The sequence below is a fragment of the Phacochoerus africanus genome, chromosome 7, assembly GCF_016906955.1.
Source record: "Phacochoerus africanus isolate WHEZ1 chromosome 7, ROS_Pafr_v1, whole genome shotgun sequence".
NCBI classification, from domain to species: domain Eukaryota; kingdom Metazoa; phylum Chordata; class Mammalia; order Artiodactyla; family Suidae; genus Phacochoerus; species Phacochoerus africanus.
This window is the reverse complement of record NC_062550.1, coordinates 14,766,633-14,793,871: the sequence shown is the minus strand read 5'-3', so window position 1 is coordinate 14,793,871 and position 27,239 is coordinate 14,766,633. Positions and strand designations below refer to the sequence as shown.

The 27,239-nt window shown below is 48.4% G+C and overlaps 1 protein-coding gene across 2 annotated transcripts in view; it reads left to right on the top strand.

The window, feature by feature from the left end:
- Nucleotides 1-3,051, top strand: part of ABTB3 (ankyrin repeat and BTB domain containing 3) — a 316,107-nt gene extending 313,056 nt beyond the window's left edge. For both annotated transcript variants that reach the window (XM_047786462.1, XM_047786461.1), the window contains one exon: nucleotides 857-3,051. In XM_047786462.1, the coding sequence (XP_047642418.1) occupies nucleotides 857-1,066 (210 nt within the window). In that variant the 3' untranslated portion in view covers nucleotides 1,067-3,051. The remainder of the gene's footprint in view (nucleotides 1-856) is intronic.
- The last annotated feature ends 24,188 nt before the right edge of the window (nucleotides 3,052-27,239 follow it).

Below are 27,239 nucleotides of genomic sequence, written 5' to 3'. Positions count from 1 at the left end.
GATAAACGTGAGCTGCATGATTCTCTGCCGAGAGGTCTGCCCTCTGTGTTGTGGGATGTTTACCAGCGTCCCTGGCTTCTGCCCAAAGGATGCCAGTGGTGCCCATACCACCCCCACCCCCAAGCCGTGACAACCAAACATGTATTCAGACCTCCGGCTGTCCCTGGAGAGGCAAAATCACCCCAGGTTGAGAACCTCGGCCCTAAATGCAGGGGGCAGGTGGTAGGCAGCACCCACTCGGAGGATTGTTGTGAGAACTGAGTTAACGGATAGTTGTAAAGAGATTAGAACTCTGGTCTCAGCTCCATCCGTGCACCAGTTATCAGTAGTGGCACAAAGAGACACAAGACCCAGGGTTAAAACAGTGGGTGCTTATTTAGCACGAGTCAGCGGCATGGCTGGGCTCTTCTGGTCTCAGCCAGCCTTGCTTCCGAGGTCAGCTGGCTGGTCGGCTGCGGCTGGCTTTGCTGATCTTGGCTGGCTGCTGTCGCCGTCGGGATTCAGTTTCACGTGGTTGCTCGCGCTGCAGGCAGACTGGCTGGGGCTTGTTTTTGAGGCAGAGGCAGGGTTCTGCAAGAGAGCACAGAAGCACACACGGCCACTTGAAGCCAGCTCAGGACTGGCAAATCTCACGTCTGCCACGTTCTCTTGGCCTGAGCAACTCACAAGGCCAAGCTGTGGAAAACTGGATTCAGCCCTTCAATGGGAGGAGCTGCAGGGTCCCATCCCCATGGGTGTGCATACAGCAAAGGATGCAGAATCAGGGCCAGTGTCACCATCAGTCGCCCTTATCATATATGAAAACAGGTGCTTTCAGCAATATAACCATCTCCTGCTTCCTCTCCACTCTCCACAGTTTCTTGGGGTCACAGAGCTCTCGGCGTATTGTGAAGGCTACTTTCTCAAAAACATGATGGTCCTCATTGAAAACGAAGCATTCAAGCAGCTCCTATATGACAAAAATGGCGAAGGGACGGGCCAGGATGTGCTCCAGGACTTACAGAGGACGTTGGCCATCAGGATTCAGTCGATCCACTTGTCATCTTCCAAAGGTTCTGTCGTATGAAGCGTCCCGTCCAGGGAATGTTCCCCAGGGACGTGCCAGTTCACCTGTCGCATTGGCTTCACACGAACATAGAAATCTCACCTGGCATCTGTTTTTGGCTGAGCCAAGGAGCTGCCTCTACTGCCTCAGCGTCTCTTGAATAAGCAAATGCAGCTCCCGGGGCCTCCTCTTGAGAGACAAAGGACATGCCACTGGCCTGCAGATCAGATCGCAGCTGAGTCCGGAGCTAGAAGGTCAACGTGGCGCAGCCAAGCTGACCTCATCAGAAAGCACCCCTGGGGCAGCTGAACACCCATGGCCAGGGACCATTGTCCAATGGATGGACTGAGAACGAAAAGCCCTTCAGGTTCCAGGAGCACGTCCCTGTCCTGACCCTGATAAGCATTATATTTATGCCATATTAAGGACTTGAGTAGCTGTACTTCAGCAAGAATCAATCATGGTGGCAAATTGGTGAGACTGACACGAATAACGAAGACATCATTTGGCAAAATTTTTAGGGGTGGGAACTTTTTAAAATGTTCATTTAAAAAAAACAAAAACAAAAACAAAAACAGGGCAGCCTTGTAGTTTCCAATCTATTTCTAAAAGCTTAACCGTTCATTTTCAATTGAATTGTGTTTAGGGAATCTGTGTTTTGAGATTTCTTTTCCTTTTTTTTTAAACAGTAAGTCGCAGGTCTGCACTGTATCAACATGCATCTGACAAGACATTGCTGATCTTCTACACAAGGTGAAATAATAACCTTGCCTTAGTGATCATGGTTACATGGAAGAGGTGCACTGCCAATAATTATCTCTAACTCAATAGCTGAAGAAACCCTGCATGCTGATCGTGGTTTCGGGGTGAGAATAAATCCCCCCCATAAAAAAAAAAAAAAAAAAAAAAACATGCATTTGCATGGGCCCGAACCTGTGAGATAGTATGTTTGTGCTTCATTTTTGCCAAGGTAAAAATGTCCCATCACGTCTTGCTAAAAGTCCATTTAGTGAAACTAACACATCCATGTCCTTTCCTAGTTAATGAATGATTCGGGGATGCTTTTGCAGAAATGCGTTCGCAGAGGATGCTGAATTGAGAATGGGGAGCGGGGCACGTCAGAGGATTTACTATGAATCCCAGAGTTTTCTCTGTATTCTCCGAAGATGTCAATAGTTTGTTACTAGCCAGAGAATATGACTATGTTAGATTATTTTTAAAGATGAAATATGTATGATAGGATGGATTCTTTCTGTATTCTGAGAGTGTACAGTATAGGGTTATCTATAATGAGAGTTTATATCGACAGGGTTCCGTTTGCTCTGCCATATATTATAAGCAAAAGAAATTAGTGAAGTGCCACAATATTCCAAATAATTTTTGAGTTGCCACCTTTTTTTTTTTCCTCTTGTCCTTCCATTTGAAACCTACATAACACGCAGTAAAAACTAAGAGAGTGACTTTTACCGTTTGGGATGGCGAAGTTTCATTGAGCCACCTGTTTCCTAGCATGCCTTTGGGAACTTGTGCACAAACCCTAGATTCTAAAGGAGCTGGTATTCATCTGTTGTAGTAGCTCCCTGAGCCATTGTTCGGAGGACCAGAGCCAAGTCTTGTTGCATGGGTATGACCCGTGCAGTACCTGGGCCACATCTGTCTGCAGCACTGGCTCTTCTGTGATGCTGATACACAAAGCCTCTCTTCCACTTGGTCATTTGCAAACCTCCCCAGCCCCTGCCATCCATTGAGGAAGGAAAAAAAAAAAACTGCCTGCAGAGGAGTCCAAGTTAACAGATACCCAGCGCATCCTGAGTCATCGCTGCCTCCCACCTCCTGTCCTTAGAGATGCTGCGAGGACATTCCCTTAACCGCGAAGGACTTCCCTGTGAATGTCTGATGCTAGTTCAGGGCCTCTGGGCATTGATTTGTACGGTGGCAACTCCTGACGGGCTTCTGTTCTAGTTTGGTGTGCTTTCTCTGTCATTAAAAGAAAATGATTTTCCCAACCCACGCCTTATTTGTATGGTATCAGTCAGCTCCTTACCCCACAGCAGGAGCCGGAGAACTTCATTCAGTGAAGAGATTGGGGAAATGCAACCCCCAGCAAAAACCAAGGGACGTGAAGGAGTTCCTGTTGTGGCGCAGTGGTTAACGAATCCCACTAGGAACCATGAGGTGGCGAGTTCGATCCCTGGCCTTGCTCAGTGGGTTAAGGATCCAGCGTTGCTGTGAGCTGTGGTGTAGGTCGCAGACGTGGCTCGGATCCCGTGTTGCTGTGGCTGTGGTGGAGGCCGGTGGCTACAGCTCCAATTAGACCCCTAGCCTGGGAATCTCAATATGCCACGGGAGTGGGAGTGGCTCAAGAGAAGGCAAAAAAACAAACAAACAAGCAAAACAAGGGACGTGAAGACGCTGCATATGAGATAAGTGCTCGTGTCATTGACCGCCCTCCACTCTGCCAACTGGAACCTGGCTAAACCCAGCGCCAGTCCCCTGGGTCTGCACGCACCGCGGGGTGCCGCCCAGGGGCTTCCCATCAGGCAGAGGTCATAGACGCATTGCCTGTAAGGGCCTCTTGCCTCCTGCAGCCAATTCACCTGCAGAGGCTGGAGTTCCTGCTGTCATTTGAGTGTCTAGATGAAGCTTTGGGGGGGTTGCAGAAACGCAGGGCATGGCCCCAGCAGAGGCCAGCCTGAAGTGATGTTCGTGGCTGGTGGCAGCATTCTGGGACTGGGGGGAGGGACGAGAGCCATGGAGGGACATGGAGCTTTCCCCTTGGGTGCCATCATCACTAAGGTCAAACCAAGTCCCCAGCTGGTGTCCTCTGGCTCCTCGCCTAGCCTGGGTCCAACTCAGGTCTGGTGGAGGTGAATACTCTGGTCCATCCGCAGGTCTGTTTCTTCTTTAGGAAGCAGCCGAAGCACCTGAGTGCCGGGGCTAGAACTCTGGGTCGGGCCAGGAGAACAGAAGGTCACTTTATTTTTGACAGCGCATCACCCTCTGTGAGCAAGTGAGCAAGGCATTTGATGTGTTCCTTTTGCGGCATTTGTCTTTTGCTTGTCCAACCCAGGGCTCTGTCTTCCAGTCCTGAGCGACTGTGCCAAAGCCCTTAGCATCTGGGGGAGGCAGGGGAGCCAGCCTGCCTGACACAGGGCTCCCCTGAGCCCCTTCTTTTGCAGTGAGAAACCAGAAGTACATGCCTGCAGACATGGGAATAAACACGAAGGTCTGGACTCGGCTTCTGCTGCCCCCTCCCCGCAATGTGTGATTGGCCTCATACATACCATGCTCGAGTGCCATCCGTTCTCCCCCAAAGAAGGATTCTTCACCCCAAAACAGAGATCAAAGTGTGAGCTTCCAGCACAAAAGGGGCCCAGGCAGAAGCTAGAAGAAAGTGCAGTCAGTTAGAACTGGATGGAGGGCCCCATGAGCTTCTCCCCGCCACCACCACCCCAAGATTCTGTAGTTCTGTGATTCCTTGTGGCTCACGTGGTTTTTTTCCCCTGTGAAGCCCCAGGCAAAAAGTTTTACTCCAGCTGGGTAATGTTTCACCTGGTGTCGCCTCCTCAAGGTTGTGTTATCTAGCCTTTACTAACCTCAGGCCTGGGCTCTCCGTGTGGAGAATGGGTGAGAGCCCTAGGCAATTCTTTGAGAAAAATCTCCTTTCCCCATCCTGGGCTCTCTGCCTTTTTCAGAATCCAGCGCTCCCCCGCCTCCACCCCCTGCCCTGCGTACGCCAGCTTGAGTCACAGATGTGCAGAGGCGGAAATATATCCTGCCACTTCTAACTCCCTTTCCCACCCACCCCCGCCCCATGGACACCCCCCACAGAAAGCAAACCACCTCCTGGCATGTCCGTTTCAAGGTTCAAGTCAGGGAGAAATTCACCCAGAACCTTCTGATGCAGGCCTGAAACCCTGGCTTTCCCAGCCCATTCAGCACCCCCCCACCCCCGACCCCAACTCACTTTGACACAGTGGACAAGTTACTATGCTGTCTAGTTCTCATTTTCTGCTTTTGAGAAATCAGGTTTAAATAGGACTAGTTAATAGGTTGGTGGGAAGCTTAGAGGAGATAGTTTGTGTCGGGTCCTGCACTTGTAGCAGCAGAGCAAGTGTGTTGCGAACCCCTAGACTGAGCAGAGAGGAGAAAATGATGACTCACCCAAGGAAAGGAAGGTTAATGATTTTGCCATTCATTTTGGGAACTTTCTTCTGCAGTGATTCCCATGGTGGTTTATGATTCTTTAGGATTTCGCTGCTATTCCAGGGGGTGTGGGGAGATCCCCCCAAAACAGTTCAGTGGCAAACCTCATCCCTAGTAGAGTGCCTTGCACAAAGTCGGTGATGGAGAAATGTTTAACTTGGGAGTTCCCTGGTGGCCGAACGGTTAAGGATCTGGCGTCGCTGCTGTGGCACAAGTTCGATCCCTTGCCCAGGAAATTGTGCATACCACAGGCACGGCCAAAAAAGAAAAAAAATGTCTAACTTAATGGAAGCCAAGTTCAACTAGACTTGCTTTCACAAAAGACTATTTCGTAAGTACTAGATTTGCAGTGGTTAATTCTCCCAAACTCCTCATCTACTCAAGAAGGTGAGATCACGTTTGGGACTCATGGGACATAAGGCCTCATACATGACTCAGCAGGGAGCAGACCCACCGGGGCCAACTCTCAGTCCAGGGCTGAGGGCCAAGACTCTTTGGGGAGGACGAGGGAGTCATCAATTCCCAAATGAAACAACCTGCTAGATGTCAACGCCAGAAAAATCCAGGATCACTGTCCTCCTCAAGTCAGCAGCTAAGCCCATGTCCTTTGCTGCCACTTAAGTGTGTAGACACTGACTCCCCATCCCTCTACCAGGAAATCTCCCTGGTGAGGACTTCAGGTCGCCCCTGTTCCTCTCAGCTGGCCAATGCCTTGAATAAAGCAACACGTGCCTTTAGATGGAACTGTGACAGAAGCTGGTAGGATGCCTATTTTTGCACCCTCTTTAAAAATAACCCAGCACATTTTAAACTTCCTGCTTCATAGGAAAAAAAAAAAATAGAACTGGAACTCAGCAATCACATTGCACATTAGTTCCCATTCCTGATGAGGCAGTCAGATAACGAGCGCCCCGCAAAAGGACACATCTCCCAGTTTAGCTCTGAATATGAAAAGACAATCTGTCTGCGTGAATGGACAATTAAAAGAGATGCCCTGATGTCGCTGATGTGTTCTGGGGATGTTGCTCTTCCGAGTTAACCTTTGGATGAGTTCTGAATTCTAACACCATCTCAAACTGCTGAGACTAAGCTGAAAGGAGGGGAGGCAGGTGGTATAACAGAGGGGCTCTGGGCTGGGCACCAAATCTCCCCTCTGGGCCCATGGCCACCATCAGCTACTTGGGTGACCTTGGCTGGGCTATTGTGACCCTGTTTCCTCAACTCCAAAGGAGAGCAGTTCTGAGCTGATGTTCTAGCACGTAGTCTGGGACATGTCACACACACTCCTCTTACTGCATTTATACATCATAAATTTCTACATATTAGAATGGTGGTGACACCATTTAGTGTAATATCACATTCTGGATTGCCCCCAGGAGGGCTTGGGAAAAGGGACTTCTGTGTATGACGAGGTCGTGGGTAAAAGAGGAAACCAAATTAAAGCCTTGCAGTGAGGCTCCAAGGGTATTTTATCATGAGGGTGCATCTCACCAGATTGTGGCCTCATGACTGCCATCTCCTTTCGTTTTGTTTTTTATACTTTTTGTTCTTAAATCATCATAGATTCACAGGAAGTTGTGAAGATAGTACAGAGAGGGAGTTCTCATTGTGGCTCAGGAGAAACAAATCTGACTAGTATCCATGAAGATGCGGGTTCGATCCCTGGCCTCCCTTAGTGGGTCAAGGATCCAGCATTGCCGTGAGTTGTGATACAGGTCACAGATGTGGCTCCAATCCCATGTTTCTGTGGCTATGGTATAGGCTAAAGGCTACAGCTCTGATTCAACCCCTAGCCTGGGAACTTCCATATGCCATGGGTGTGGCCCTAAAAAAAAAAAAAAGTGGTACAGAGAGGTCCTATGTACTCTTCACCCAGTTTCTCCCAATGGTACCCAAATCTCAAGTACCTCTAGTATAAAACCAAACCAGGAAGTGGACATTGGCGAAACGCGAGTGTATAGCTCTCTGCCATTTTTTGACGTGTATAGATTTGCGTAACCACCAGCATGATCTCTGTCCCATCACCACAAAGATGACCCTGGTGCTACCCCTTTGTAGTCCCTCCTACTCCCTTCCTGCACACACATCATCCCTAACCCCTGGCAACCACTGATCTGTTCTCCATCTCAATAGCTTTGTCGTTCTGAGAATGGTGTATAAATAGAGCCATCGGTAGGTGGCTTTCTTCACTCAGTGCAATGCCCTTGAGGTCCATCCAAGGATGTGGCAGGTACCAAGAATCTGTTCTTTTCACTGCTGAAGAGTGTCCCCCAGTGTCCCATCTCCTCTTTCCCAAAGGCACAAGCAGAGTAGGAAGATGGCAGTAAGACAGCTTGGTTCTGGCAGCTGCCTCTCTGGTCAGAGCTCCCAGAAAGCAATTACATCTCCAGAGAGCTGGACACGACCCTTCATCCCTCAGCATTCCTGCCCCATGACATTCGTCCAAAAGTCAGTGCTGGCGATGGATCACTGAGGTCCACTGCTCTCACTGGGGCTAACTGGTCTTTCCACTGTGAAGTGAGTTCCTTCTCTGAGGGACTGACTTTTCCAAACATCTCACAGTGTTTGGAAATACTTCTCATACTCGCTCTGTACACACATTTCTGGGGATCTCACTGAAATGCAGGTGCTGACTCCGGGGGACTGGGTTGAGCTTATATGTGAACAAGCGCCCAGGGGATGCCAGTGCTTCTGGTCCAGGCACCACACCGCGAGGAGCAAAAATGTAAAGTCTGGAGGTCAGAGATTCATCTCAAACCCTTTCTGCTGCCCGGTCAACCTGTGCCATTTGTCCTGCCCCCTGGGCTTTCGGGAATTGCAACCTTATGGATTACGATGAATCTTTCTTTCTGACCCCGACCGTGAAGACATTTCAGCAATACACCTGGGGAAATGACTTCAGATTTTCTGGGTGGTTCTGAATTATGCCTAAGGCATTATCCACACAGAACTCTATACTACCCTCACTTTTTCCTGCTCTGCTTTTGGTCTAAATGAAATATATCTATTTCGCAGTGTGTTTACCGATGGCTTAAGAGGCAGAAGGGACCCACCTCTCCGCCGGGGCGTTAAGTACCCAGCCTTTCCCACTTGTCTTTTCCCCTTTTCCTTCAGGGCTGGCAGTCGAAGGAAGAGAGAGGATTCTTGTTTATTTGAAGACTTTTATGAGGCTTCTTTCTGAACTCACAGAGAACTCCCGGGAGCCGTAGGGACCCACGAGGATCAAGAGGGAACAATCAAAGGCAGCCGTCCTTCTGCGTTCACTTGAAGACACTTTGATAGTGGAGAGGAGTGAATGAAGCATCCAGTTCAAATGGCTGCTGGGTGACCTTGAGACTTGTCAGCGTATGTGCTGTGGGGGAGGGAGAGGGCCAGGATTTCATCCATAATTATGCCTTCTTTCCCTGTCAAGGGAATGACTACACTTCCAACCCTTCAAAGGAATCACTCTCATCCATTAATATGGTGGTAGGGGCGGGAAAAGAGCGCAGACACCGTTTTCTGTTGAACAAGCAATAGGAAAATACATTAAGTCTGTTTTCCTAGAAATTCCTTGGACCAGGGAATGAATCCCGGCCCCAGAAGTGTGAGGGTTTCAGTTGACCATTAAGTGTAACGGAGGTCAGGCGTGTGACGTGGTCACTTAGGAGAGTTAATTTAGCTACAGTCTATGCCAGTAGAAGCAGGATGGCTGGAATGAGGCTGTGACAGTTCTCTCTGCTCTGTAAAGGTCCCCGCTGGAGCTATGCTTTCAACTCAGGGCCTGGACGAACCAGGGTTCCCAACAGCACCAACTCTGGCTAATTTGAGAAGAAAGGGGATTTAATAAAAGCTATTTGATGACTCAGAGAGGGCTAGAGAAATCATTTTAATGGTAGAGTTTTAAGAATATCTTAACCTTGGGAGTTCCCATCATGGCTCAGTGGTAACAAACCCGACTAGTATCCATGAGGACGCAGGTTCAATCCCTGGCCTCGATTAATGGGTTAAGGATCCGGTGCTGCTGTGAACTGTGGTGTAGGTCGCAGATGCAGCTTAGATCCTGTGTTGCTGTGGCTGTGGCATAGGCTGGCTTGCCCCTAGCCTGGGAACTTCCATATGCCATGGGGATGGCCCTAAAAAGACAAAAATAATAATAATAATGATAATAACTTACCATGGAGTTCCTATCATGGCTCAGTGGTAACAAACCCGACTAGTATCCATGAGGATGCGGGTTTGATCCCTGGCCTCGCTCAGTGGGTTAAGGATCCAGCGTTGCCGTGAGCTATGGTGTAGGTTGCAGATGTGGCTCAGATTTGGTGTTGCTGTGGCTGAGGTATAGGCCGGCAGCTGTAGCTCCAATTCGACCCGTAGCCTGGGAACCTCCATATGCCAGAGGTGCGGCCCTAACAAGACAAAAAAAAAAAAAAAGGAATAACTTACCATGACACAGAAAAGACCTGATGAGGTCATTGCTGTCACTGCCACCACCAGATGTTACTGTGATGGCAGGAATTAATGATGGCAGTTCTGCAGTTTCCAGGAGCTTGATTTCCGTGACTGCTGCAGCAGCGAACACCAATACGATTCCTGCACCAGGGGCTCGGCCTGCCTGGAAAAGCTCAACACTTCTGCCTCCAGCTGCAAGAACCGAGTTTCACTCCAGTGCATCCCGTTGGCAGAACCAGGGTCACGTGACTGTGTCTTAGCCAAGGGAGCCTAGGAATTGCCGCCCTTCCTGCTAATGAGGGATTCAGGACCTACACCTCGGGATTTCCACAAACATAGAAAGATGACAGGGTAGCCATTGAACATGACCAATGCCCCCTCCTCTTAATGACGGTGACAGAGAAACTACAGCCTCCTCAGAAGGCAAGAACCAGAAAGTGAAAGCACAGCTGAAGAAACAGATGTTTGGCCCAGAGAAGAGAAGACCTTGGGTGGCTATGATGGTTGTCTTCAAACAGAGGGAGAGATGTCACAGATAAGAATTAGCCTCGTTCGGTGTGGCCACAGGGATTAGGGCTATTCCAACAATGGTCTCTTCAAAGATTCAGATTTCACCTAAGTATAAATAAGAACTTTTTTTTTTTCTTTTTTTGGCCACCCCACGGCACATGGAGTTCCTGGGCCGGGGATCAGATCCAAGCTATAGTTGTGACCTACACCAGTCCTTTAGCCCATCGCGCCAAGCTGGGGATCAAACTTGCGTCCTGGCACGGCAGCGATACCACCTGGCACAGCAGCGATACCACCGATCCTGTTGTGCCACAGTGGGAACTCCTGAATAAGGACGTTTAAAATCCAGAACAAAATCTTCCGAAGATGGAATGAGTTCTCTTCAAGGGTAGTGAGTTCCCCATCACGGGAAGTATTCAAGAGAATGCTGGTCAACTGCTGGATAGAAGTGTTTATTCAAGCAATAAAGAGGAGTCGAATTTAAAGGTCTCTTACAACTCAAGGATTTTGTCTTGTCACTTCTCCCCTTCTGATACTAATCATCCATTTGGCCTCTGAAAAGAAATCAATCCTGATAGATCTTCCATAGGATTTATAAAGACCTCCTGGCCTTGACTTTTTGCCAGTGCTGCATTTTATTAAAGCCTGCCACCCTATTTATCCTCATTCAGTTCGTGAGGCAGCAGATCTAGTCATTATTCTCACTTATCTAATACAGAAGGAAGAGAAATGCTGTACAAAACCTCACCAGCCGGGAAGAGAAGAAGTAGCTAGAAGCAATTCAGTCACTGAAAAATGGGACTTCTTTTTATAAAGGGAAAAAAATGGATCTCAGTAAAGCAACCAAGATAGGGAGGGCCATTTTAAGAGGAGAAAGAAATCCAGGTATGTGAAATTGCGTGTGTCAACACAGCATCTGCTATGCATTTTTTGTCTTTTTTTTTTTTAAGGCCACACTCACGGCTTATGGAGGTTCCCAGGCTAGGGCTCAAATCGGAGCTATAGCTGCTGGCCTACACCACAGCCACAGCAACTCAGGATTTGAGCCACATCTGTGATCTACACTGCAACTTGAAGCAACACTGGATCCCTAACCCAATGATGGTCTCTTCAAAGATTCAGATTTCACCCAAGTGTAGGTGGAATTCAGATTTCACCTAAGCGAGGCCAGGGATTGAACCGAACCTGCATCCTCATGGATACTAGTCAGGTTCTTAACCCACTGAGCCACAGCAGGGCTCCTGTTAAGCATTTTTTACTTTTCTTTCTTTTCTTTTCTTTTTTTTTTTTTGCTTTTTAGGGCCACATCTGAGGCATATGGAGCTTCCCAGGCTAGGGGTCTAATCAGAGCTACAGCTGCCTGCCACAGCCACAGCCACAGCAACACAAGATCGGAGTCGTGTCTGCAGTCTACACCACAGCTCACAGCAATGCCAGATCCTTAGCCCACTGAGCAAGGCCAGGGATCAAACCTGCAACCTCATGGTTCCTAGTCAGAATGGTTTCTGCTGAGCCACCACAGGAACTCCAAGCATTTTTTAAACCAAACAGAAAAAACATAAGCGGTGCATTCGTTTGGCCACGAGTGCCTGTTGAGTGGGTTTCCCAGCAGCTTCAGGCTTCCCACCTACAGAGTAGGAATGTCACTGCCCTGACAAAGCCGGAGGTGGGGAGGCCCTCTTGCAGCAGTGAGGAGAGGGGGGTTCTGTCAAAGTTCAGAACACTGTGTGCACCCAGGGCTGGGCAAGCAGGGAGAAGCAAGAGCTGAACCAGGGTTTATCTGTTCCCTGGAGCCAGCCACCTCCAGTCTTAGCATTGGTTGGTTAAATCCACCTCCTCCGCAGCCTCAAGTCCCCAAAGGCCAGCAATGGCTCTGTCAGCCATCCAGCCAGAGGCAGCCTGACAGCCCCCCTCTTACTACACTGTTGAGTTTGAAGAGCCACCCATTAGGCTCCAGTTCAATTCATGACACTCTTGTCAGCCTCACTCCCTGGCGCCCCCGGGGATGCCTGCTCCGAGCTCTGAGATAGGAAATCTTACTCTGTGACTGTCAGCCGTTGTCACATTTCATCCCAGAGATGATGGAAGCAAGCAGTACCCCAGAACGGTACCTCTGCGTGCGGCATCAGAGATGCTTCTGTGTGACTGAAATACCATTTGCAGTGCAGGCGAGAGTGGTGTGTATCCCATTCCTTAATATGTCACGTTCCTCTTTCGTGTCTTTGCAGAAATCGGCATGACAGAACAGGGTTGGTTTTAGAGAATGATTTCTTGGCGGATAAAGGACCACCACAGCACAATCGTATGCATTCCTACCACGGAAAGACACTGCAATGTATATAAAGATGAAAACAGGTAAAACCGAGCTTTGCTCTGACCCGGACAGTATAGCAAGATCTAGCGTTTGCTGAGCTTTTATCAAGAAGCAGCTACTGGAGTTCTCGTCGTGGTGCAGTGGTTAACGAATCCGACTAGGAACCATGAGGTTGCGGGTTCGGTCCCTGCCCTTGCTCAGTGGGTTAAGGATCCGGCGTTGCCGTGAGCTGTGGTGTAGGTTGCAGACACGGCTCGGATCCCGCGTTGCTGTGGCTCTGGCGTAGGCCTGCGGCTACAGCTCCAATTCGACCCCTAGCCTGGGAACCTCCATATGCCGCGGGAGCGGCCCAAGAAATAGCAACAACAACAACAAAAAAAAAAGACAAAAGACAGAAAAAAAAGAAAAAAAAAAGAAGCAGCTACTGTAGCAAATACGTGATACACTCTCTCCCAGTCCTCACCGTGAAGCCTGCTGATAAGGACCTGTATTTCCATTTTACTGATGAGGAAACTGAGGTGGAGGCAGCAAGGCTGAAAAGTAAGTGCAGAGCTGGTCTGAGGACCTGGGTTGGTCTGATTTCTAAGCCAGCCCTTGCTCTCTGCCACGCTTCTGTGTTTACTGCCTCCTGTAAAGAGAGGTGGGAAAATCTAATGCTTCTCTCCTCTCTGCTGCTTTAAAAAATGACCATTCAGGGAGTTCCCGTCATGGCACAGCAGAAACGAATCTGACTAGGAACCACGAGGTTGTGAGTTTGATCCCTGGCCCCGCCCAGTGGGTTAGGGATCCGGCGTTGCCGTGAGCTGTGGTGCAGTTCGCACACTCGGCTCGGATCTGGCATTGCTGTGGCTCTGGCATAGGTTGGCAGCAACAGCTTCCAATTAGAGCCCTAGCGTGGGGACCTCCATATGACGCAGGTGCAGCCCTAAAAAGACAAAAGACAAAAAAAAAAGACGACTATTCAGATCACCACTCAGAAGAGTAGGAAGAAGCCTTATGGGCTAAAACAAAGGTTAACTGTGTGTATCTATGGTGAGGTATTGGCCAAGGTCAGCTTCCTCTGGAAGTAGTTGTCGTTGCGAGTTTTGTTGGGGGAGGAAGGAGTGTTGAGTGCTGTACGGGTCGCATTCAGATCAGCCAATATTTAATGGGTACTGATTTCACTGGGAACAGAGATGAGAACAACGGGGGTCCCTCAAGGTTCTCCCTGACACACAGACACAACCTGGGCACCCAGTTGCTGTTAAGCTGACTCTTGGTGCAAAACGAAGTGGTGGGAGGTGAGCAGAGGCCCCCGAGGACTCACCCCCTTGGGGTCACCCCCACACCTCTTCGGCAGATGGGCCTGAGGTCACTCAGCAGGGCGATGGGCCGGCCCAACAGGAGACATGATTGGCCCATTATGCCTTTGAGCCCTCCCCTTTCCCAACTCAGAGTTTTGGCTTTTTTTTTTTTTTTTTTTTTTTTTTTTCTTTTAACAGCCGCACCTGCAGCATATGGAGGTTCCCAGGCTAGGGGTCGAATGGGAGCTACAGCTGCCGGCCTACACCACAGCCACAGCAACACCAGATCTGAGCCACATCTGCTATCTACACTGCAGCTTGCAGCAACACTGGATCCTTATAACCCAATGAGTGAGACCAGGGATTGAACTCGCATCTTTGTGGATACTGGTTGGATTCTTAACCCACTGAGCCACAACAGGAACTCCAGATTTTTGGCTTTTATTGGACCAAGGTCCCATTGGCCCGGGTCCTCAGCCTTGTTGATAAGTAGAGAAAACATGGGGAGAAATTTTCCTAAAGGCTAGTTTCACCCCCAAACCGTGGCTCTGTGACATCCCTTCCCCAGGGTGCACCCCTGAGAGGCATCGCCTGGCCTCCAAGACTCCTCTGTTACCTCAGAGTGTGGGGAGCAGAGTGTGGCTGTTAACAGGTAGCTGGATTTATTCCTCTTTCCAGGGTAACCGTCTGAATCTGGGAGGCTTGGTTTTTAATCTCTTGTTAAAGCTGAGAAAGACTTCAAAGGCAACTACCCCTTCAAGCTTTTTAAACAAGAAAAGGCCCACAGAGGGCGAAGACAAAGGCCCCCCTCTATTCCCTCTGAGACTGCAGAAGGGGCGTTCAGGGCCCAGTTCCTACAGCGCAGTAGCCAGGCTTCTTCTTTTGACTTCCATGTGTGGGGACAAGAGATTGGTGTGTTTGCTGCTGCCAAGACTGCCCCAAACACAAATGTTGCCCTTAGCTGCAACTTTTCAGAAACCTCCCAAGAATAAACTCCTCACCACCAGAAACTCCTCAAGCATATGTTTATTTTTTGCTTTTGCTGGGGGGCGGGGGTTGTTTGTTTTCTGTTGTTCTTTTTTTTTCATGGGCCAACTTGAGCTGAAACTCAGCTCTGTTTCTCCCATTTCATGCTGTACACACAGCATCTTCATCTTCAAAACATCTGTATTCAGGGGAACGAGAGCATACTAAGAAAGCCCAGCATGTGCTATTTTTTTTTAAGCAAAATCAGGAAGTAAGTAAATAGCTGTGATGTCCAGGCCGTGGGAAGAGAGAATGCTGAACGACTTTGGCCATACCTGTGGACTCAGGGCTGAGCTGTGTGCCAGGAGCAGTGTGTGTGCCAGCCTTGCATCACACGGACTAACCTTTGTTTCTGACCTTGCGGGGGCGGGGGGGGGGGGCACCACACCACCTGTTTAAAGTTAAGGGAAGGGAAGTGGGGTGTTCCAGTCATGGCTCAGTGGTAACGAACCCAACTAGGATCCATGAGGACCCAGATCCCTGGCCTTGCTCAGTGGGTCAAGGACCTGGCACTGCAGTGAGCCGTCGTGGTGTAGGTCACAGATGCCAGCTTGGATCCTGTGTTGCTGTGGCTGTGGCTGTGGCCAGCAGCTGCAGCTCCCATTCGACCCCTAGCCTGGGAACTTCCATATGCCTCTGGTGCGGCACTAAAAAAAAAAAAGGAAGAGGAGTGGATGGCAGACAGGGTGCAGCAGGAACTGAGGCCCTGTATCATTGGGTAAAATCCTTTACTTTTCCAGTGAGGAAGGTACCCTCCAGCTGCTGCTCCTGCTGCTGCTGCTACATGGAATGAGTAACACAGCCGAGAAGAACTGGCCCCACACTTCCTTCCCTCTGGCTGTTGCTAGCAGCTTTGGGCAAGTCAGAGGCCTCTACTGTACCCCCACTTCTCCAGCAGTACAAGCGTGTGTCCTATCTCTAAAAGAAGAGCTCTGTCCCCTCGCCTCTCCAAGGGGGCTCCACAGACAGCAGTGGCCTCACAGGGAATTTCTGGGGAATGCAGACTCTCACCTCCAACCCCAGACCTATGGCCCTGGGATCTGCATTTTATTTATTTATTTATTTATTTATTTATTTATTTATTTATTTATTTTAGGGCTGCACCTGAAGAATATGGAAGCTCCCTGGCTAGGGGTCAAATTGGAGCTACAGCTGCTGACCTACACCACAGCCACAGCAACAAAGGATCCGAGCCACATCTGCAACCTACACCACAGCTCACGGCAACGCCAGATCCCTGACCCACAGAGCCGAGGCCGGGGATCCAACCCAGGTCCCCATGGATACTAGTTGGATTCGTTTCCACTGTGCCACAGTGGGAACTCTCATTTATTTTTCATTAAAGCATGGTTGATTTACAATGTTTCTTCAATTTCTGTTGTACAGCAAGGGATCCAGTCACACACAGTTCCCTGTGCTGTGCAGTAGGAGCCCACTGCCCGTCTGTTCCAAATGTTACCGTTTGCATCCACCAACCCCCAACCCCCCGTCCATCCCACTCCCTCCCCCGGCTCCCCTGGCAACCACAGGTCTGCTCTCTTCGGTCGTGATCTGTTTCTGTTTTGGAGATAGGATCATCTGTGCCATATTTTAGGTCCCGCAAATAAGTGATGTCATATGGTATCTGTCTTTCTCTTTCTGACTTACTTCACTTACTGTGAGAATCTCTAGTTCCATCCACGTTGCTGCAAAAGGCATCATGTTGTCCTTTTTTATGGCTGAATAGTGTTCCATTGTATATGTTTACCATATCTTCTTAATCCATTCATCTCTCTGTGGACATTTAGTTTATTTCCATGTCTTGGCCATTGTGAATAGTGCTGTGATGAACATAGGGGTGCATGTATTTTTTTGAATGGATGTTTTGTCTGGATATATGCCCCAGAGTGGGATTGCTGGATCATATGGTAGTTCTATATTTAGTTTTCTGAGGAACCTCCATACTGTCCTGGAGGCTCAGGTGACGGCCAAGCCTGCTGGGTTCTGAGATGCGCCTCTCCCAGGCCACTGTGACTGCGTTAGGCATCTCACAGAGGATACCCCAAAACACACCTGAAGAGACCATCTATAGATGGTCAGGACTGTTCATAGATAGGGAGTGGACCAGGATGGCATGTGGGAGAAGGAAGACCCTTAAAATGTTTTATTTGTTCAGCCGTAATAAGGCATATTAAGTCCTCCATGTTCTCAGAGACATTTTCTGATAAGTGTTTGTGTGTCTTTTTTCCTGCCAGTCACTTCTCTCCTGATTAGAGGTGTGAGATGTTTTTCAAGCCGGCTGGGAATGTCAGGTAAATTACCTTCCCTCCGCTGGGCGGCTTCTTTCCCGCTGCCTCTCACCAGGGGTGCAGTGTGAAGAAAGCTTTGGAACCCTGGATAAGCAATCGCCCTTGCCAGCCACCTGTTTTTGCAGATGACTTTAGAAAATAGCTTCTTTATCAAGCATTAGATATAAATCTCTCCATTTTGGGGAGAGATGACACAGAAAGCTAAGGGCTTCTTATAAAACCACATAAGCACGTGTGAGGTTTGCCAAAAGCAGCTTGTGTTCTAAGTGGGATGGACCAGTCACTCAAGGGGCAGAAGCAGAGAAACAGATTAAAGGGAAAGAACTATGAATGGCTTGAAAGATACTTGGGGCTGGGAGGGTGGAGGTGGGGGGGGGGGCACGAAAGGGAGGGCGTTTCACCATTTAAAACATTTTCCATAGAAATGTCCTTTGAGAGCATAAAGGTTGTAACAGGAAACTGTGGTGTTTACAGAATGCCCCAAACTCCTAGGAGTTCAGCCTTTAGATTATGTCACTATATACCTATTAATGAAACATGTTCTTTTTGCTTTTTGCAAAATTGCTCTTTGCAAAAAAGAGCAGTTCTTTTTATCCAAAGGTGATCAGGGCCCTGCCTGCAATGCAGCATGGAGAAGGAACATTAATCAATTATCCAGATAATCCAAGGTCAGCCTCCCACCCCAGCCACCTCTATGCACAAACCATCATCATGGACTTTTCCAAAAATATCTGACCAGGGGCACTAAGCACGTGATCGGGACTTGGTTTAGCAAACCGCCCACCTTGTGGCTCCCTCCATTTACTCTATGATGGTTGTTCAGTGTGTGGGGAGGAGGCTGTGATGTTGCCCCCAGGGGCATTTGACAAAGTCTGGAGACATTTTCAGTTGTCCCAGCTGGGGTGGGGGTGCTGCTGCCCTCTAGTGGTGGAGTTGGGATGCTCCTAAACATTCTGCAATGCACAGGACAGACTCCAGGGCAGAAGGACCCAACGGGGAATGTCAGTAGGGCGGAGGTAGAGAAAGAAGCTCTGTTCTGGGGAGACGGGTCTGTGGCTCCATGTGCTCCTCAGTACTGAAGGAATCTGAGTCAGTACTTCCTCCCTATTGTTTCTTGGCTCACAGGGAAGGTCATCAGGAACAGAATAGCGATGAGCTCAGATCCCTCCCACACCCCATGGCCAGGCCGACCCCCTCAGCTATGTCATTACAGGGCCTCCCTGGAGAATAGGGCCTCCTCATTGATATTTTAGTCTCCGTAGGGATTTCTGGGGTCTAACTTCTCCCAATCTTGGTACCTTGGCATAGATCGGGGCCTCTGGGTGATCAAGAGAAATCCAAGACATGTCCATTTCAAAAATTCCAGGTATAAAAATGAAGAAAGGCAACAACGATTACAATAATACCAATTTAGGAGTTCCCATTGGGGCTCAGCAGGTTAAGAACCCAACGTAGTGTCCATGAGGATGTGAGTTTGATCCCTGGCCTCACTCTGTGGGTTAAGTGCAGACAACAGTTAGAGAAGAACAAGTAGGAAGAAAATGTTCAAGCTCCAGGTACAGTCCTGGAGTGTCCACTAGGTGGGGCCACACTTCTACATGCATGAGGTTCTCAGGTTCCAGGAGTTCAATGCCTGGCATCATCCAATGGGCTAAGGATCCATTGTTGCCACAAGTTGCAGTGTAGGTCTTGGATCCAATATTGCTGTGTGGAGGCACCTTAGAAAATTAAATATAGAACTACCATATGACCCAGCAATCCCACTCTTGGGCACATATCCGGACAAAACGTTCCTTGAGAAAGACACATGCACCCACATGTTCATTGCAGCACTCTTCACCCACCCAAGACATGAAAACAACCTAAATGTCCATCAAGAGATGAATAGATTAAGAAGATGTAGTGTATATACACAATGGAATACTACTCAGCCATAAAAAAGAACAAAATAAGGCCATTTGCAGCAACAGGGATGGAAATAGAGACTCTCATACTAAGTGAAGTAAGTCAGAAAGAGAAAGGCAAACACCATATGATATCACATATCTGGAATCCAATATACGGCACAAATGAACCTTTCCACAGAAAAGAAAATCATGGACTTGGAGAACTGGCTTGTGGTTGCCAAGCAGGAGGGGGAGGGAGTGGGATAGACTGGGATTTGGGGTTAATACATGCAAACTATTGCCTTTGGAATGGATAAGCAGTGAAATCTTGCTGTATAGCGCTGGGAACTATATCTAGTCACTTATGATGGAGCATGATAATGTGAGAAAAAGAATGTAAATATGTATGTGTGACTGGGTCACCTTGCTGTACAGTAGGAAATTGACAGAGCACTGTAAACCAGCTATGATGGAAAAAATAAAAATCATTTTTAAAAAATTAAAAAAATATATTTCTGTGGCTGTGGCATAGGCCAGCAGCTGCAGCTCCAATTCAACCCCTAGCCCGGGAACTTCCATATGCAGCAGGTGCAGCAGTAAAGAGAAAAAAAATAAAAACTATTTCCAGAGGAGAGCATGAGTCCTTAGGGAGGACTGAGGAAGCTCAGTCATTCACTCACTTACCCACCCATTCATTTATTCGGCAAATATTTAATGAGCACCTACTCTGTGCTAGGCATGAAGCTATAGCAGTGAACACTCGACTTGCGACCCTTGTAATTAGAATCTGACATCTCTGCTTCTGGAATGTCTCATAGCCAGACAATGACTACATCATTCTACCCATCCGTCCTTCACAAGGATGTCTGTGCATTTGGCATGTATTCTCCATCAAGCTCTGAGGAGCCTAAGATGGTTCAAGCACAGTCTGCTGAATGAGGCAAACATGCGTGTTCCACCTGACCTGGGTGACCACCGATGTTTATCAAAGGCTGGCCAGAGAAGCCCCGAACTTGTCTTCAGGATCCTTGAAAGTCACGTCATTTCTTCGTGGGCATCCTGAAGCAAGGAGAGCAAAACCTTTCTCTTCTTGTGAACAACTGGATCTGTTTCCCAGTCCCCATTCTCATGAAAATGAAAATAGAGTTCTGTCCCCTTAGAAATATCTGTGAATGCCACCTCAGTGGAGCTTGAGATGGCAGGGATGTGATTGACTTCTTCCATCTGGGCCTTTGGTGACAGCTTCATTCCTCCCTGCACACACATCTCTGCCTTCCCCTCCAGAAGGCACTGTGTGGGTGTGGAGGGAGCAACGCAAGACTGAAGTTGGGTGATGACTCTCTCTGACCCCCAACTTGACCCATATATGGTGTGTGGTCTTGGATCAGCCTTCTCCTTTTTGGAAATTAAATAAAGCCACCTGGAAGTTCTTGCTGTGGCTCAGCAGAGAACTGGCTTAACTCAGCTCTCAGTTAAGAACCCGACTATTATCCATGAGGATGCAGGTTCAATCCCTGGCCTTGCTCAGTGGATTAAGGATCCAGCGTTGCTGCAAGCTGTGGCTTATGTCACAGATGCCGCTCGGATCTGACATTGCTGTGGCTGTGGTGTATACCTCAGCTGCAGCTCCATTTCAACCCCTAGCCCAGGAAACTTCCGTATGCCACATGTGTGGCCATTAAAAAAAAAAGAAAGAAAGAAAAGAAAAATACAGCCACCTGTTCCTTACAGGCCCTCCCATCAGGAGGTGACTCTCTCCCCACTTCCCTCCATCCCGCAGTCAGCAGCTCTCCAGTCCATGCGGCATCATCTCTGCATAGATTAGCCATACACCAGCCCCTAATGGTTCTCCCCACGTTCACTCTGGCCCCCATCACACATTCTACACACAGGAGATGGGGTGATGTGAAAACATAAGTTAGAGATGTCATTCGTCTCTCAGATGCCCCCTAGTCACAGCCTCCAGCCTCCCTCACCATGAGCTGCAAGACTGTCACCATCTGGCTGCCCCCCACCTCTCCACCTGTCTCGTCCCTGTTCACTCTTCTCCAGCCCCATATCTAGGATTGAGACCCCAGCTGGTCATCTGGAGAGAACTCAGCAGAAAACCAAGGTAGCACTGGAGTTAGAAAGCCTATGGGGAGTTCCCGTCGTGGCGCAGTGGTTAACGAATCCGACTAGGAACCATGAGGTTGCGGGTTCGGTCCCTGCCCTTGCTCAGTGGGTTGCAGACGCAGCTCGGATCCTGCGTTGCTGTGGCTCTGGCGTAGGCCAGTGGCTGCAGCTCTGATTCGACCCCTAGCCTGGGAACCTCCATATGCCGTGGGAGCGGCCCAAAGAAATAGCAAAAAGACAAAAAAAAAAAAAAAAAGAAAGCCTATGGGATTGAAGTTTGTTCATTTTCTTGCTTGCTTTTTAGGGCCGCACCCGAGGCATATGGAGGTTCCCAGGCTAGGGGTCTGATCAGAGCTGCAGCTGCCGGCCCGTGCCATAGCCACAGCAACGTGGGATCTGAGCCTCGTCTGCAACCTACACCTCAAATCACTGCAACGCTGTGAGCGAAGCCGGGGATCAAACCCAAAACCTCATGGTTCCTAGTCAGATCCATTTCCACTGTGCCATGATGGGAACTCCATTTTTTTTTTCTTTTTTTTTCTTTTTCGGTTTTTTGTTTGCTTGCTTGCTTGCTTGCTTTTTAGGGCTGGGATTGAAGTTAGGACAAACACTGAAGTGCAACCCAGAAATATGCCTGAAACTTGGGGAAAGGAGTTTTTCTAAGAGGGGGTGATCGTGGTGGCATCAAGGAGGAAGGGTTTGGGGAAATGCAGAGAGGTTCTGGTGGATGCTAAGGGGTCAGAAACCTCAGCTGTCATTCAGCAGCTGGACGGGGAGTGAGGTGCGTCAGCCATCAGGCTGCTGCGGACACATTTGCTTGCACATCTTAGTGTTCTCTTGACTTTACCCCTCCAGTCCTCTGTTAGAGTATAAACTCCTCCTGGGGGAAGGACTATGTCATATTCCTCTTTGCAGCTCCTTTAGATGGAGCTCTGCACAAAGGTGGTGGGGAAAACTTGATGAATGTCCTGAGCAGCAGTTCTTCTTGCCATCCCACTGCTGGGACCAGCACCCCGATTCTCGTCTACAGAACTCTCCTTTCCCCGCCTCTCTCACACGCTCCACGAAAGAGCTGACTCCCTCCCTGGCTCCAGAGCCAGACGCATGGCTCAGGCCCCGCCAAGCAAGACAGCATCTTCTCCTGACTACGATGACTGGTTCAGGAATGGGCAAGTGACTCGTCCAGCACCGAGGAGACAAGAGACAGAAGGGGGGATAAAAGCATGTGCTTTTCTGCCAGGCCTGCAAGTAGTAAGGAAGCTGGAAGCTGCCGAAGGCTGAAATTAGCCCACGCACTGGCACATGAAGACAGAAGATGGAAAAGAGGTCAAATCCTGATGACATGGCTTAAGCCCCTGGATGCAGCAGAGTCTGAAGCCATTTATGTGATTGTGTTCTTCGTCCTTGGAGCACGTAAATTCCATTTCTTGCCCAAGGCAATTAGAGTTGGGTAAAGTGTCACTAGCATCCAAAAGAGTCCCTACAGAGGAATGAATGGATGAAGAATGAATGAATCCACCAGAAAATTTGAGGCATAGAGGAAAGGATTCTGTGCCAAGTCAGGACAGTGTGTTGTCATTTACTAATTATGCGACACAAATCAAGTTGCCTGACATCTCTCGACTTCAGTTTAGGACTTAGATATCATTCATTCATTCAACAAATATTTACAGCATTTATTGTGCCAGGTACCATGATAGACGTCTGTTCTACTGTCGTGACGAAACCCTCGTGGCTCTTGTTCTCATGAAAACGGAAATAAAGTTCAGTTCTAGAAAAACAAAGTTGACTTTGTCACTGCGAAATCTGTTTGTGGGAGAGGTCTCTAGGTCTTAGTAACTGGTAGCTAGTATTATTATTTCCACTCCATATCAGCTAATATTGTAGGGTTAGCAAGAAACTGAGCCTAGAGTAATGGCGGGGGGGTGCCTACACACTTCATTTCCTTCGCAGCACTCAAGGCCATGCAGAAATGATGTTTATGAGGCTAATTATACCTGGTACTGAGCTAGAGGGTGTAATGAGAGCCTTGCATTGGGCCCAGGTCCAACCCTCTGGGGCCTTTACCTCTAAGAATAGCCAACGTGCTACCAAGTACATTTTTCTGGCCTCTGGCAAAGAGATTTTTCTGCACTAGATATGCTTTCAGTGTTCCCAAGAATCAGGCTTAGAAATGGAACTACTTAAACTCCATCCCTTTCCTTCCTTGTTATAAGGAACTAATAGGGCCAACTGCAGTTGGATTTCAATTCTAAAGGGAATTCACAGCTTGGGTGGAAGTGGCAGAATACCAGATCTAAGCCCAGTGAAAAAGTGTAAGTTTAGCAAGCCCACAGTTACCAGAGCCCTGCTCTACCTACTATTATTTAATTTATTCATTCATTTAATAAATATTTACCAAGTCCCCACTCTGCACCAGGCATCGTTATGGATGGCAGCTGGCTCCTAAGAGGGCAACCCCCAGCAAGAAGAGATCAGGAGGCAAGTACTCAAATACAAGCCTAGTCCCTTGGACCAGATGTGCCCACCTAAGCCCAGCTAGGTGTTAATAAATCAGCCTTTACTAATAATTTAGCTCACGTGCTCTGTTTTAATATAGCCCAGGTTCTCGCCTGTTCCAGTTATTACTGCTGCATGTTTTTAATTTTATTTTCTTTAAGTTTTTGGCCTCCCCGCAGCACATGGAGTTTCCAGGCCAGGGATCAGATCCGAGCTGCAGTTGCCACCTACATCAAAGCTGCGGCAACACTGGCTCCTTTAACCCACCATGCCAGGCTGCAGATCCTGTTGCACCATACAGGAACTCCTTATTGCTGCATTTTAAAATGACCTCGGAGTTCCTGTCATGGCTCAGCAGTCAACAAACCGACTAGCATCCATGAGGACGTGGGTTCGATCCCTGATGTTGCTCATTGGGTTAAGGATCCAGCATTACCATGTGCTGTGGTGGAGGTCGCAGACGAGGCTTGGATCCAGCACTGGCGTGGCTGTGGCATAGGCCAGCGGCTGCAGCTCCAATTCAACCCCTAGCCTGGGACCTCCATATACGGTGGGTATGGCCCTAAAAAGACAAAAGATAAAAACAGGAGTTCCCGTCGTGGCTCAGTGGTTAACGAATCCCACTAGGAACCATGAGGTTGCAGGTTCAATCCCTGCCCTTGCTCAGTAGGTTAACGATCCGGCGTTGCCGTGAGCTGTGGTGTAGGTTGCAGACTCGGCTCAGATCCCACGTTGCTGTGGCTCTGGTGTAGGCCAGCGTCTATGGCTCCGATTAGACCCCTAGCCTGGGAACCTCCATATGCCGCGGGAGCGGCCCAAGAAATAGCAAAAAGACAAAAATAAATAAATAAATAAATAAAAATCATTAAAATCATGTTCTATTTTATGTATATTTTATCACAATAACAAATTACGGGGAGTTCCTATCCTAGTTCAGCTGTAATAAACACAACTAGGATCCATGAGGACGTGGGTTTGATTCCTGGCCTCGTTCAGTGGGTTAAGGATCCAGCATTGCTGTGAGCTGTCGTGCAGGTTGCAGACACAGCTCGGATCTTGCGTTGCTGTGGCTGTGACATGGGCTGGCAGTTGTAGCTCGGATTTGACCCCTAGCCTGGGAGCTTCCATATGCCACAGATGCGGCCCTAAAGAAAAGAAAGAAAGAGAGAATTATGGAAGGATTAAAGAAACCTTAATGGCTTGAAACAACAATTTAACTAGGATCACAGATTGAGGGGTCAGACTGAATTTGCAGCAGGGCGCAGTGGGGAGGGTTCATCTCTGCTCCAGGGTGTCTGGGCCTCAGGTGGAAACACTCAAAGGCCGAGGAGGGGGTGGTTAGTGTTGAGGTGCTGGAATCATCTGAAGCTCTTTCATTTATATGTCTGGGTTGACTCAAAAACTGGGACTGTCTACTGGAGCATCCACATGTGGCCTCTCCTTGTGGTTTGGCTTCCTCACCACATAGTGGCCTCAGGGTAGTTAAACTCTTTATATGGTAGCTCAGAGCACCAAGCATGAGTGTGGTGGGTGGCGGAAGGGAGGCAAAACCTGCATCTCACTTATGACCTAACCTTGGAACTTCTGTCATATGCCATGTTGGTCAAAGCAGTCATAAACCTATGCAAATTCAAGGTTGGGGGTGGGGAGAATTAGACTCCATGTTTTGACAGGGGAGCATCAAGATTATGTTGTGGAAAAACATGTCTGAAGGAAGATTATGGTACAGCCATTTCTGAAAAATACAACCTGTCATATCACCTTTCACTATGGACCAAAAGCAAAGAAACCGCAAAGGAATCAGTTTAGAGAAACAGAGATCTAAGAAAGACATAGTCCAACTATTCTAAGGATTAGCAGTTTACTCCTTTTTTATTTTTATTTTTTTCTTCTAGCAGTTCACTCCTGAATGGATCCTTCCTCAGGCTGGGCAAATGCCAAGGGCATCAGGCTGAGTGTAGAGAGTTGCTGGTGTCTAGTGGTAGTCCTGTCAGTCCCCAACTGTGTGTGATTTCAAAGTAGAAAGGCTTTTCATCACTGAACTTCCTTTAATAAAACAGAGGTGATTCTTGACCCTGTTTCATCAGTAAGGTTCTTGCATTGTTTTAAGAACCAAGCAAGTAGTTCCCTTCGTGGTGCAGTGGTTAACGAATCCGACTAGGAACCATGAGGTTGTGGGTTCGGTCCCTGGCCTTGCTCAGTGGGTTAAGGATCCAGTGTTGCCATGAGCTGTGGTGTAGGTTGCAGACGCAGCTCGGATCCCACGTTGCTGTGGCTGTGGCGTAGGCTGGCGGCTACAGCTCCGATTAGACCCCTAGCCTGGGAATCTCCATATGCTGCGGGAGTAGCCCTAGAAAAGGCAAAAAAAAAAAAAGAACCAAGCAAAATATCCTATGTGAGGAAAACGTGTTGCAAGTGTCCACAAACTGAGCCCACAGGTGGACAGCCCCCTTTGACAATGCAGCTGGTACAAACCACATGCTGCTCACGTACCACTTCCTCCATAGCAGACTCTGTCTTGTTGTTGTTGCCTGCCTTAGAAGTAGGAGAGACGGATGGAAGCTCAGAGAGGGCAAAAGACCTGGACAGAATCACACATTCAAGAGATCAAAACCCAGACCTTTACATGATGCTAAAACTTTCTAAAGTGTCCAGTCACTGACGTTTTCTAGTGGGTGACTCTGACCTTAGCTGAGAAGCCTAAATGCAGTTTATAGTTACCATCTGGAGTCACACTGCCTGGGTTCATATCCTAACTACTTACCAGCTATGTGACCCTAGAAAGATAATTGATGTTTCCCCATATGTAAAATGGGACTAAGACCTCCCACACAGGGTTAAGAAATAACCAAATTAACATAAGGTACTTAAAAAGTTCTCTTGAGGGAGTTCCCGTCGTGGCGCAGTGGTTAATGAATCCCACTAGGAACCCTGAAGTTGCAGGTTCGGTCCCTGCCCTTGCTCAGTGGGCTAACGATCCAGCGTTGCCTTGAGCTGTGGTGTAGGTTGCAGACGCGGCTCAGATCCAGCATTGCTGTGGCTCTGGCGTAGGCCGGTGGTTGCAGCTCCGATATGGGAACCTCCATATGCTGCGGGAGCAGCCCAAGAAATAGCAAAAAGACAAAAAAAAAAAAGTTCGCAAAAAAAAAAAAGTTCTCTTGTGGCTGCAGCAGGTTAAGGATCCAGGCATTGTCACTGCAGGGGCCTGGGCCACTGCTACAGCGCAGGTTCAATCCCTGACCTGGTGCGGCCAAAAGAACTCAAAGAATAAAAAACATAAGGTACTTAAACCGGTGCTTCACACATTAACAAGCACTTTGTGTTCGCTGCTGCTACAACCACTACTGTATAATTAGCATAAAATAGGTGTTAAACGTTTTAAGGTAACACATCCAAAAATGTAACGAAATGTAAGGGCAGAAGTATTTCCTTGAAGTGATAAATTCATTTTGGAGAACGCTATCAAAAATAAACCCAACCCCTACTATTTGTCAGCCTTAAGTTTATAGAGGCAAAATAAAGGTCAGTGGAAATTTGCCTCTGATCCCCACAATTCTCTACGCGTTGATCTTATCCGTTGTCTCTGCGCAGCCAGCACTGTTCAGCCCACGTGGATTCTTTTCGCCCTGCTTCCAC